The sequence below is a fragment of the Cladophialophora bantiana genome (genome assembly GCF_000835475.1).
Source record: "Cladophialophora bantiana CBS 173.52 unplaced genomic scaffold supercont1.13, whole genome shotgun sequence".
Lineage (NCBI taxonomy): Eukaryota > Fungi > Ascomycota > Eurotiomycetes > Chaetothyriales > Herpotrichiellaceae > Cladophialophora > Cladophialophora bantiana.
Genome location: NW_015971587.1, coordinates 453,127 through 465,568, shown reverse-complemented (window position 1 = coordinate 465,568; position 12,442 = coordinate 453,127). Strand labels below are relative to the sequence as shown.

The 12,442-nt window shown below is 50.5% G+C and overlaps 4 protein-coding genes across 4 annotated transcripts; all 4 read right to left on the bottom strand.

Annotated features, from left to right (window-relative positions):
• Positions 1-452: 452 nt before the first annotated feature.
• Z519_08527 (uncharacterized protein) lies at positions 453-2,307 on the bottom strand (the record flags this gene model as incomplete). Its single annotated transcript, XM_016766255.1, has 3 exons — positions 453-849; positions 957-1,919; positions 1,979-2,307. The coding sequence occupies 3 exons, from the start codon at positions 2,305-2,307 to the stop codon at positions 453-455; spliced, it is 1,689 nt and encodes a 562-aa protein (XP_016617413.1).
• Positions 2,308-3,634: 1,327 nt separating this feature from the next.
• Z519_08526 (uncharacterized protein) lies at positions 3,635-5,385 on the bottom strand (the record flags this gene model as incomplete). The annotated part of the gene is made up of 2 exons (XM_016766254.1): positions 3,635-4,848; positions 4,896-5,385. 2 exons carry the CDS (start codon positions 5,383-5,385, stop codon positions 3,635-3,637), a joined length of 1,704 nt encoding a protein of 567 aa, XP_016617412.1.
• A 1,076-nt stretch (positions 5,386-6,461) lies between these two features.
• On the bottom strand, positions 6,462-9,492 carry Z519_08525 (uncharacterized protein; the record flags this gene model as incomplete). The annotated part of the gene is made up of 2 exons (XM_016766253.1): positions 6,462-9,388; positions 9,435-9,492. The coding sequence occupies 2 exons, from the start codon at positions 9,490-9,492 to the stop codon at positions 6,462-6,464; spliced, it is 2,985 nt and encodes a 994-aa protein (XP_016617411.1).
• An 863-nt stretch (positions 9,493-10,355) lies between these two features.
• Positions 10,356-11,929, bottom strand: Z519_08524 (uncharacterized protein; the record flags this gene model as incomplete). Its single annotated transcript, XM_016766252.1, has 3 exons — positions 10,356-11,070; positions 11,117-11,585; positions 11,632-11,929. The coding sequence occupies 3 exons, from the start codon at positions 11,927-11,929 to the stop codon at positions 10,356-10,358; spliced, it is 1,482 nt and encodes a 493-aa protein (XP_016617410.1).
• Between the last annotated feature and the right edge of the window lie 513 nt (positions 11,930-12,442).

Below are 12,442 nucleotides of genomic sequence, written 5' to 3'. Positions count from 1 at the left end.
ATGATTCGAACGGCTGGGCCGCAGTTAATTAGGATAGAATGCCGCGAGGATGAAGCAAGGAAAGGGAGGGGAGAAGGCAGCAGCATTTTATCCCTGGGACTCGTCGAGACCCCTATTCACGCTAAAGCCGCTTTCTTTTTCATTTGCTGACGTGCCCTTAGGAGCTCTCTGACTGTGAGTCGCGTATTCACACCCGTTGAGCACAATAATAACGGCCGAAATGGTTCAAGGATCAGGCTCTCGCAGGAGTCGGACAAAGCGCATAATTTAACAATTGAAATCTAACAAATCCGCAAACCTCACCGCTTGCTTCCACACTGTCAATTATAAGTTCTTGGGGCCTTCTGTGTTGATAGCAATAGAATCTCTTGTGTTGAGCCCAATGTTCCTAGCTTTACTTCCTGCGGTGGTCATTGGAAAAGGCATGCTAATTGCCTCGTTTCTTATCATCCCTACCTAACCACCTTAATCCCGCCCGCAAAGCCTTTATCGCCTTCGGCTTTCCTCCCTCCAATCGTCCCCTCTCCCACATATGTAACCTCCACGTCCGCAATGTTTGTCGGCAAGGGGTCAGCCCCTGTACAATCCCGTTCGTCTTGAATAAATTCGCCGAATCTGTGATCACGGGTCATGCGCAACACCGTCGAGAAGTTGTTGGTATAGCTGGCCCCGTTGCTGTAAAGGACTGCGAGGCCGCATGCTAGACATACCGCGGATAGAAATATTGCTAAACCGTAAGCGATCATCAGCGTTCGAGGATTGTAGGTGAATGTATTCAGGGAAAAGCTGAGTGTCCCTGGCGTAGACACATGAGAGTTGAATTGTGGAGTGCCAGGTACCAAGGTTGTGCTTTATTCCAGAGGCTTGTTGTTAGTGGCCACGACGCGTACAGAAAAGAGATAAAAGGACAATATCTTATGTTCTAGTAATGGGGAGTAGATATTTGGGCCACTTACTCTGGCAATGATGCAAAACGATAACTCAGAGTCAAATTCTGAAATATGTCCTCCAAACCCGCCGTAAACTGATTGAAGTCAATAGGCGCAGAAGATGGAAGCAGGTACGGCATGAGGACCGGATTCGTCCCTAGTTGGGTAAATTGCACCGGCTGTGAATCTTGAATCAAGGCATAGACAGGTGATGTTGTAGTTGATCCAAGCACGCTATCAACATAGCTCTGCATGAGACTGAGGTATTCGAAAAGATCAGCCGCCTCGGACTCCGACATACTGGTAGGAAGAGATACCACGGCCGGTACGGGCTCAAGTATAGTCCTTGCTGCCGAGATCGTCTGTTGCCCGTCGCCGCGAAGCTCAACCTGTGCATTATATGAGGCATTGTGGAGGGAACACTCAAGTATCTCCATGTTACCACTTGCATCCGGAATTGCGGTCATGTTATTGTCGACCCATAAAGTAAAATAAACCTTTGCGGCGTCGCTGGATACTAGATCTAAGCCTTGATGGGTATCGGCAACATTAAGGTTGACGACGTTGTCGAAAAAGGTCGCATTGATGCCGGGTCCAAAGCCGTCAACAGGATAGAACGAAGTAAAGAAGGGAAACTCTTCGAACTCGTTAATGTACTCTGCCATGGCGGATAAGACGAATAACCTTGTTTTGTTAGAAGGTGGGAGGCATTGTATCGCAGGGCCGTAAAAGGCTAGGTGGTACGAGAGGTTTTGGGTTGGGGATCCGCCAGGAAGGGACAATATAGTAGATTCCACCAAAGTTAGCTGAGTCATGTAGAACAACATGGTTGAGACGCCTGGATATTGCCACAAGCCTTCAGTAGGTCTGTTCATGTTCTCGGCAACGTAGCGATCTCTCTGGGTGACATTCGTAATGACTGACGTTGTATGGATTTTCGGGCCAACGGAGAGAGTTGCTGGAGTAAAAATAGCGGAGAGCGGTATCAACCTTCGAAGATCAAAGTTAATAAGTTGTATAACCTGCACAGACACCCATATAGATCTTACCAAGTGGTGGCGGCGGTGAGAAATAACACGGGATGACCCAGCCAAAATCGCAGATCAAGGAACTCAAGGGGGTTTCCGAGAACACCGAAAATCGAATCCATAGTCCGAATCTTCATAGAGCGAGATCTTAATGAGAACCACAAGCATTGAGTAAATGCTAAGGCGGACGAGACAGCCAAGAGGACCTTGACGATGAAAGCCAGAGCAGTTCCAGCTGACGTAACCAATTGCTGTTCGAAATCGTATGTGACCGAGCGGCCATTCAGAGAAGAGTAGAGGATATGGTGGACAATTGCGCTGACAATGGCAGCGATAAACGACAGAACCATCACCGTTGGTGCTCGCCAGTGGATGCGTCGAGGTTTGACCGGCCATTGAAATTATTTTGATATCTTCAAACTGGGCGAGGCGACTGGCGAATTCTGCTCCTTGGTGGTTGGTAAAGTGTCTCGAGACATAGAAGCTTTCCGCACGGGGATTCAAGGCGTAGGTATTTGGGGGGGAAATCCTACATAGCTGTCACAATCTTGGTTGAGGCGCTCCATGTTGCCTTCATATAAACACGGTGTGCTGTCTTAGCCACCGTCTGGCGCATGAAAGTAGAAGGATAGGGTGCGAGGATACGGTCGGCTCCCTGAGGAGAATAAAACATGCGTTTGAGGCTTGCATACCCCAGTCGTGCTGATCGACCTCCAAATGGTGCAGATCAGCACTATCGGCGCCAGGGCCTGGAGGGGCCGAAACATTTTCGTCGAAACACAGCGAGGTCGCACTCACATCCCCTAGGGATTTTTGGCAAGACTGGTATCCCAAGACAGATTGCGGCTGAATAGAAGCGATTATCGCAACACGCATGTCAATTTGATCCAGTTCTCTTCCTCTTTCAAGCAATGGGACAGGGCTTCTATGATGTATGATATCAAGGGGAAATTCTCCCCTGAATCTGCTGAAACGATCTGGAAACGGAGATATCAGCCATTTCGCAAAGCGAGGTCCTTGGTAAGGCAACCCATGCGTCGAAACTAGGCATGTTTGAACACTTAACACAAACCGGGCACCTACTGAAAGCTGAATCTCGATTGTATGAACAATACCCCCCGTGTCTAAGCTATCAGAGGGGCCGGTGAAAGGTGAGCAGCATACGTGGTAGTGTGAGAAAAGGCGTCAAGCGTCAAGCTATGCCGACGTCTCGACCGTTCTGCTTCAGCTTGACATTGCCGCTTTAACAAGTTATCAGGTGATCAGGCTCGGTTTAGCTTGTGACTGTGGAGGATTAGCGTCCCCGATGTCAAAGGATAACGGTGTAATAAATACAGGCCATTACATAGTCACAGCCTCAGCAGTGCCCGCTCCTCAGGTTACGCTGTACAAACTTGTCATGTTCCTCGTGTGCAGATCAAGTAAATTGCATCCTTACGAAAGGTTATAGTTAACTATGTATGTAACCACCCAACCAACCTCTTCCTGCCGTAGCTACGAATTGTCCCTCTCTTTGTGCAGACTGTAACGACAGCGCCATCGTCAGATGGGACACCTCAACTCAAGAAATTGCCGAGTGATATTATTCCTCCCAGGACGGGCAACTTTGTCATCCTAGTATTCACCTTCCTCGGAAGAGGATGGGATGCCGGCCGATAAGTGTACTGGCCTCGCCAATCATCTCTCTTCTAGCAGATCCCGACTCTGCTCGTACATCTCCTCGATCTTAGCCTTGCGGTGCTCATCTCTGACTTTCAGATCGAACTTGAACGGCAGAGGTCCTCCAATGACATTGCTCGTGAATGCTTTCGAGTCAGGCCATTGCGGCTCTCCGTTAGGTCCAATGTTCGGCTTCATAGTAAAAGCCCATAGCAGAGAACCACATGCCACCAACAACTCGGCTTCGGTGATCTCGATACCTGGGCACATACGCCGACCACGACCGAAACCATGATGCCCTGTTAAGCGGGGGTAAACGGACAATGGTTCTTGATAAGTGGGAAACTCCGGTTCCAGCCAGCGGCCCGGATTATATGTCTCGGGGTCGGGATATCTGTTAGGGTCGCGCGCAATGGCCAAGTCGATCGCATGAACCACAGCTCCTTTAGGAATAAAGTAACCCTCATAATTATCGTCGTCTTGCACGAGCCGAGGAACGCCGAGTGGAACTGGTGGGCGCCAGCGGATACATTCTTTGAAGCATGCTCGAAGGATCGGAAGGTTGGGGGAGTCACTGAGCTCGACAATGCGATTCTGCCCAACCACGCGATCAATTTCGGCCCTGCATTTCTCTTGCCACTCGGGATGAAGGGTCATCGCTAGGAAGAAGCAGTATAAGGGACCTCCGATGGTGAAAATGGCGACTGTGCACAGCATTCCGACTGCATATGCTGCTTCGTGGTCGTCAAAGCCAAAAGACCGACCGTCTTTGTCGGCAGCGGCGGCCTTCCTTTCGAAGTATGACCGTGCATACGAAACCTTTGCTTTGCCTTCCTCCATCTCTTCTCGAACTTGTCTCATGAGCCCCGTCCAAAGACGCTCTTCGCGTTCTCTCCGTTGTCTGCATGGTATTTTTGTTGGATTTAGCCATTCGGGAAGGCCTGCGAGGAAAGGAAGGATGTTTGTAATGGGTCCACTTGCTGAAGGCGAGATCTGAGGAATGAATTCGGCAGCGTTCTTGCAATGAGCTGCTGCCGAATGTGGCGAGCCGTAGCAGAGCCTCGCAGAAATGCGACCACAGAATCTGTCTGTTTGGGAAAAGTGGTCGAGAGGGTCTTGAAGTAGTTTGAACAAGAATCGTTTGGCCTCAAGGGTGATGTAGCCATAATACTGATTGTTGTACGCCAAGGTCAGTGAGGTATGGGCGAACTTTCGTTGCATACGCCAGTGTTCTAGAATTGTCAGATAGATCTGGTAATCCGGTGGCTTTAAGGCTTACCTCCATACTCCAGCAGGGGGAGATATTGACCCTGCGAGGCGCTGCCCGGAACGGCTGCAACCTCTGGACGGGAGGAGTAAATGGCGGCTCTCTTGCAATATAGTTCTTGCGCGATGTCATTGTCTCCCAGCCAGATGTGCATTTCGCCGCAAGCCTGCAGCCTGAAGAAGCCGTTGAACTGATCGGACCATTTTTTCATGGAGGTCCAGGGCGCGATGGGATCAATGTCGACTCGCCCAATGTAGGGAATGGTGCTCCCAGGACCAGGGACCAGCTGAAGCCCCTTAGGAGGTCGGTCCTTGAAAACGAAGAAATAGAAAATGCGGTATAGGACGAGAGATAGAAATGCAACGGTAAACAGCATCCATCCGTGGCCCAAGAGAACAAAAGGACGATTAGAGCCAAAGAACTTTGCATTGGAAGTGGAATTGGATGAAAACTGGGACTGATTAAACGATTGCATTGGTAAAGGATAATGAATGGTAGCCATGATGGATGACTTTGGAGCGAGAGCTTCGGGGCCTGGAAGGACGCAGCAAGAGGCTCAAGCTGGCACCGGGATACGTGCCCTTGAAATACTTACCGAGTACTTGGGCGCCTATAGAAGGGTAACATCGTGAAGCAATCTTTCTAATTGCATTTCTCGATTGTAATGGTTTCAGACTTTAATGGGCCAAAACCCCTGTCTGACTCCATCTCTGAGGCTGGAGGTCTGTACCTGAGGCTGATCGATGGTGGCCAAAGCCCATTAATAGTATCAAGATCATGCGCTAAGCCTTTTGTAGTAGCTGGCTCAATTGAGCATAGCGCCTGGAATTGCGATTTGCCCCCCACGAACATCATGATCAAGTACCGAGTACAATCTCAGCCAAGGCGCTAGTCTAGCCTAGGCCACCTACCAAGTAGACGTGATCGCGGCAGTGGTATGCAAAGTGGCCTGAACAGTGGCATAGACGTGTTCTCAGACCACTCAATCGAGCCACTAGACGGTTGTTTGCCTGCGATGGCATGTTCGGGAAATGGATTCCCTGGCACAGCCCAAATTTCTCTATAAACGGAAAGGCCATCGCTGGGGGAGATCATACTTGGTACACAGGCGAGATGGCCATTTACGTAATCAACTTGACAGGTTTCAATCGGTGTCAGTCCAAACACCTTCTCCTCGGAGACGGTACTGTTCACTGTTGGAGGATCTCCAAGGCTTTCAAGTGGCCCTGCTGAAGACAAGAACATACCGATTGAGCTGTCGAAGGACGCTCCCCTGCAGCAAAGCCCTGCAGCCATTAGTCAACTCAAAGGCTCTACCGCGTAGAGGGGGTGAGTATCACGCGGTCATATTTGCGGGACCACGCACGGGACAGGAAAAAATGAATGGCCGACACATGTGGACAAGGGAATTGCTAGCTTTCCCTTCTCTTATCATAACCCGTTCTCGAGTAATCTAAGTCCTCGGTATTCGGTACTCGTTACAAACTTGCGACGCAAAGAGTGAGGCTGTGGGAATATGGGTCAGCAGCGAATATCAAGATACGACGGGCAGAATGTATGGCATGAAAAATTCCATCATCACCAATCATGTTCATACATCATATTCATCCTCGACTCCTGACCACTTTCCTTTTCCAAACACCATCGCCGAGAGCCATCAGGCTGCGTGAGCCAACCAGCCCAATACAATCCGCCTCTCATTTTGATCCTGTCGTCTCGTTCTTTTGGACTCATGGTTTCGTACCCTTGCATTTCTTCACGAAGTTGGTTGCCGTCGTTGCAGAGCATAAGCCACACCGTAAGGACTGTTGTAGGTTCATGTGGCATCATCATTTTCTCGTTCAATGCCCTCCATCGGAAGATGGCGATGACTGTAAGCGCCATCAAGGCCAGTATTGCCCAACTGGCATATATACTCACAAGGAAACCGAGCCAAATTTGTGCAGCATTCCACGGCACGCCGCCGATGGCAATAATCAAAACATCAGACAGTGTGGCCACAAGGGCCACAAAAGCGTGGAAGAAGTTTCGTCTCCAGAGCGCCGGGAAGATGCTTTTGAGAGGCGTAGAGTTCTGTGAAACCAGGATAGTCGACTCCGGTTTTGCAGACCCGCGGAATAATCGCCGATAGGGTGTTAGAAGTCGAACTTCTCGTTCTAGCTGCTTCCACCGAATGTCGAGAAGACTGGCAGCAGCTGTGAGGACAAGTCGACTGGTTGGGTTGTGGTTGAAGTAGTTATTCAAAGGGTCGTCCTGTCCGTCCAAATAGTAACCTATTAGCACGCCGAGAAGCGCTAGAATTGAAAGAAGAAAGAGAGTGTCGGTGAGAAAACGATTCGAGAGCGTACTTCGAGAGTTGTGTATATCGGTCCTACCAGCACGTGGCTGCACCAGAGCCGAATATTCCTGCTGATCGGTGTCCTTGACTGTGAGCTCTATCGATTGCCTCGGTGCTCTTACAATTCCGTACCTCATGTAGCCCGTGCCTGTCTGATGGCGGCTAAATATGTATCTGTAAGGATCAAGGACTTGTTTCGCGGACGAACGGTTTGATTTTTGGTCTATTCTCCGTAACTCCTCCATCAAGTCTTCGCTACTGAGAAGTGATGCCATCGTAGCGATTGAGGATGGGTTAGAAAAGATTCCGCTGCAACGGCGACTAGAAAGCATGATCACCAGAAGAATGATAAGAGCAACTAGGGAAAGAATTGCTTCAAGAGCTCTGGCGTAGTTAATATTGAGGTACCACATCGGATTGCACCGTGCTGCTTTGAGGTCGGGGGTTCTGCACCATGCAGTCGCTCTCACAGTCGAGGATTGCGTCGCTATCGCTGGTAGAGCGTTGACGCAAATATATACAAGACTCACCAGGGTGACGACTGGGTGGCTAAAAAACATGTTCTTTATGCCCTCAACCGAAAAACTGGTGGTCAGATAGTCCGCCAAGAGTGATTCTTTGGCAGCTGCGCCCTTTTTCCTCGATAGGAGATAAAATGGCTCCATCATCTTCGTGGAGGTGAAAACTATGGCCCAAATGAGTTTGAGAATGACGGCTATCAGGACAGGTAGGTATGTGGCGCGAAAGTATTGCACATTAGTTACAGCCAAGCCAAGCTCCACTTCATCTGCCCTTTGATGGTCTGGAGGAGCTGTAGGAAGAGAAGTACTTTGAGCGAGAATTGTGGGAGTTATTGTGCCGCTGTAGGAAATTAACGTTGCCACCACGGTTGAGACACCGCCGGTTGAATCGTAGACCATCTCCGTTATTACTGCAACATCGTAGGTCTCCGCGGCAACGGTTGTAAATGGCTTTCCTGCTGAGTCCTCCGTGGCATAAGTAATCAATACCGTGAATTGTTGATCGCTGGGTTTCCCGGATGGCGTTGGAGCAGATACCGTATGACCATCGCCGTAAATGATCTTCGATGGGTTTGAATCAGTCTTGGACACAACCGGGTTTGAGCCCGTAGCATAGATAGAAGGAGACATAGGCTCCGCCGTCCTTATGTCACCCAAACCGGATGCCGTGGAGTAGCCAGCCATGGGCGTGGTGGTCCGCATACGTGAAGTCGTGCCGCTGGAAGGTACGGTGTAGGGATTAGTTGACTTCGTCGAGGCCGACTGTTTGACGACAGCACCGGCACTGTTGATCGATGTGGTTGATTGTTGAACGTATGCACCGGATGTCTGAGTATGCGCACTATATCGAACGGTACTGGTTGTCCCTTTGCCTGAGGAAGTCACTGTAGGAGGAATGATAGACTGAACGATATATGGAGTAGTGCTGCTCATCTGTAAAATATATGGAGTCGTGCTACCTGCCATCATCGTTGTAGTGGAGGTATATGTACCCACCGCGGGCGTGACCGTAGATGGCACGATGTAGGGAGCCGTGCTGCTGCTCACTATGGGTTTTGTAGTAATCTCAAAGGCAATCGTAGATGTTACCGGAGTCGTAGGGTTTTGAGGGGTGGCAGGCGTGATGTAGGACGTCGACGGGGATGATATTGGATTGCTGGAACGGGGTGTCGTTGAGGAGTGGTCTGCAGCTGATGGTGTAGCTGGGTCAATATATGCACCAGCTGTAACGCTACCGGTTACCACAGTGGTCATGGTTGAGGTAGGCTCTGTCGGAGAGACGTCAGAGCTGGAGTCGATGGCTGACTCCTCGACAGGGCTTGTACTTGCTGCCGGGGACGCAGCAGCCGACCTTGGAGTCGTCACATCTTGAGAAGCGGGACTGGTTGAAGGGACCTCTGTCGTTGCCGGCGTTGTCACCACGACGGCTGGCGAGCTTGAAACATCTGCGTCCTGTCTCTTCACCCTCAGCCTGCTGTGGTTTTGTTGCTGATTCTTCTCTTCCAGCGTCAGACCTGAGCGAAGGCCATACTCAAGTGCAGCAATACAAGCCAAGACGACAAGCAAGATCAGGGTCAAAGCAGGCCATCTGGTCGAGAACGGTGCATAGTATTTGGGGAGCTTCGCCTGTCTCTTTGGGGGAGGGCCTATCCACCGTCAGCCTTGTTCAGAAAATCAAATGGCCAAATTTACTCCAGGCAGTCTCTGATACCACCGAATACTTTCCACAGCGCTCTTCGGGCTGGAACATCGTCGCTAGGGTGGGTAAAAGTATTGACAGCGCATGATCTTTGCTTTGGATGATGAACCCGACATTTTAACGATATGTGGCATTCTTGCGGTGCTGGGGCTGTATTTGTGGCCGCACTTCTTCCTGCAGGGCCCTGTCGGGCTTCTGTCTGCTGAGGAATTGACAGGGAAACTGTTACCGTTGTTCGTTTCACGGCTGAGAAGCGCACGGAAGACAACTAGCGAACACGAGGCTCTAGTAACCAATTTACCGGCTTGGGGAAGACCAGAATGCTAGAGGCCCAGAAAGGCCCAAACTCTTGATTTTCGACCCCAGGCTAGTCGAGGGCCGGCCATGTTCTGGAACGTGATTTGTAGATTGTGTGCATGTGTCTTCATGTTAGAGCGAAACCAAGACTTTCTCCGTGATGGAGGCGTCTTGCCGGCCTGCTCTTGTCCTGTACAAGCTCAATCCCAAGAATGAACACGAGACGCGTTTCTGCCTTGATTTGAATAACGCGAACCTTTCCAATGGGGGCGGATACCATGGTCCGTATGCGAATGGAAACTGTTTTTGCCCTTCATCCACTTGCATCAACATCCAGTGCTTTCTGGGAAGATGCTTCCCAACCTCATGTACTCCGCCATTGGAGGATAGATAGGGCTGCGCTTGAGTATCACAGCCGATTCTACCAGGGCATGCACCATCAGTTGTTTTGTGCGCCGCCAGCCGGTGCATGATGCAGAGGCAAAGCAGAAGCAGAAACCTATGTTTTGTCATATTGGTCGTAAAGTTTTTGGAATCCGGAGATTCCGACCACAGCTATGTGTTCGTGTATGCACGCAGGTCGTCGCTGTATCACCGGGAAGTCGTACGAGGTATTCTTAGCTGGTTCTCAGATATGGATTGGCGAGAGCCAACCAACCGCATCCTTCGCTCCAAAACTGTCGGCAACCTTGCGCTTGTCGATGTCTGAATGGAAGATACGCCTCCGCCAAATGCAAAACCTCCTCCCAGTGCTCTTCACTGGTCGTTATCGGACTTCCACGAAGCTGTTCGATGTACCACAGGCGAAGCGAAGTCTCGCGGCTGACGAAACCGCCGACCACAGTTGCCCAGAGCATTGTATTAGGAGACGTCTGCCAGTACTCCCGCCTATCACACTCGTCAATTAACAACATCAGCCTCCGTGAACCGTTCCGGTGGAAAGTGCCAATGACTGGCAGGGGTTCGAGACATTCGACTAGAAAAACTATGACTGCGGCCCGACATAGGTTGAAAAGGAGATCCTCGCCACTTGGCAGCGATAGTGTTTGATGCTGCAAAATGCGCCATGCCGCAACTAACTGACCGAAATCTACATTAGAACCAGAATCTTGCAGAAAGGTGTTGTAAGCGTCGAGTAAAGCATCGACGTCCTCAATTATCGTCAAAAGCCGTCGGCCTAGGTGCCTGTTCCTCAAGAAGCGAAAGCCCTGGCATGAATCGCTCTTGTCCGATTTGCGATGTCGACGGAGATCCTGAAGGATTAGGCTCGGAGGGAAGAATAGTGGAAAAGTAGGCACCCTGAGAACCGAAATTGAATCAACAATATCAATCCTAAACTGTGAGTTAAGTTTCTGGGAGATGTTGGAACATTACGCACGTCATAATAATCCCGGCTAGAGAGTCGATCCCAATTTTGTTCAATCCACCTCGTTGTTTCACTAAGGACAATAACGCCTGGAAATGGGTCGGTTCCCATGTTTTGCAGCCATAATACTCGTAATCCCTCAGCTGCTGGGAGCCTAGCAGAGTCCGACCTTGCATTTCATTTGGAGGGCCGTGGATGGTTAGTATGGCAATTGCTAGAAGCATCGCGTCCCCACATTGACTATCTGGCTTAAGCATCGCCTCCCGAAGTTGTCTCAATGTCTCATGATAGAAATTGATGCGATGGAATTTTGCGGACGGATCCGTCGAGCCGAAGAAGTAACGATACGAAGATCCCGCATAGGTGATCGCTGGCACTAGGTAGGGAGATTCAAGTGCATATTTTACCGTGACTGATCGCCATCTGTCGATGTCTTGTTTCCTGCTTGACAGCGCGAAGGACGGCCATTGCTCGATTATGGCTGCAAATCAGACCGAGACTGCGGACACAGCAGACCACAAACATACCGGATTGAAACATCATCTGCGCATGCGCAGACACGTTGTTCACGAAGAAAGCATCAAAGGGATCGAATAGGCTTCCACTGAGATCCGATCGAGGCGACGGAGTGGTGAGCGCGGTGGAGGTATCGGCAGGGACAGGCTGAGTTTGCGACCGTGGCAATCTCTTCCTCTGTCCCCTTTGATGTGCCACACTCGCAGCATGTTGATGTTGACGGCGCACTTGGTCTTTCCTCTTCGACTCCGAAGGTTTGCCTCCGCTATGAATGAAGAGCGTGGCTTGGTGATGTGCACTAGGTGCCATGGGCAGAAGTCCATCCGGAGAATAGGGGAGAATCGTTTGGGAGAGAAGACGGTCCCTGCATTTGCATAATAGCTGTTGGGCTTCTGCTGCCAAATGCTGCAAAAAATGACCGAGAACACGTGGGCCCGTGCCACCATGCAGCAACAAGCTCCGTATCCCCGGGGCTTGAGCTTGCCATAGCAGCCATGGTCCATGCCAAGCGTGCGAGACAACGCCAAGTTTGTGCGAAACTGGTCGTTGGTTTAAGACTTTCTTTTTAGACTGGCTGGCGCCAAGGAAATTTCGAAAGCCGAAAATTGTCACACTGTTATCATGATTGGCTGATATGACCCTCCGGTGGGGTAGCAGAGCCTCCAATGCCAAGTGTAGCCGAAGAAGCAAGTGGGGATCGTGGCTTGAGGACGGGCCTATTGGCCGGTTTGGCTGGTGTTCGCTAGTTCTTTCCTGGTGCTGCAGAACAGGGGGGCGCCTGATGCAGCTACGCAAGAAAAGCCAAATGTCTGGCTGCTCTGC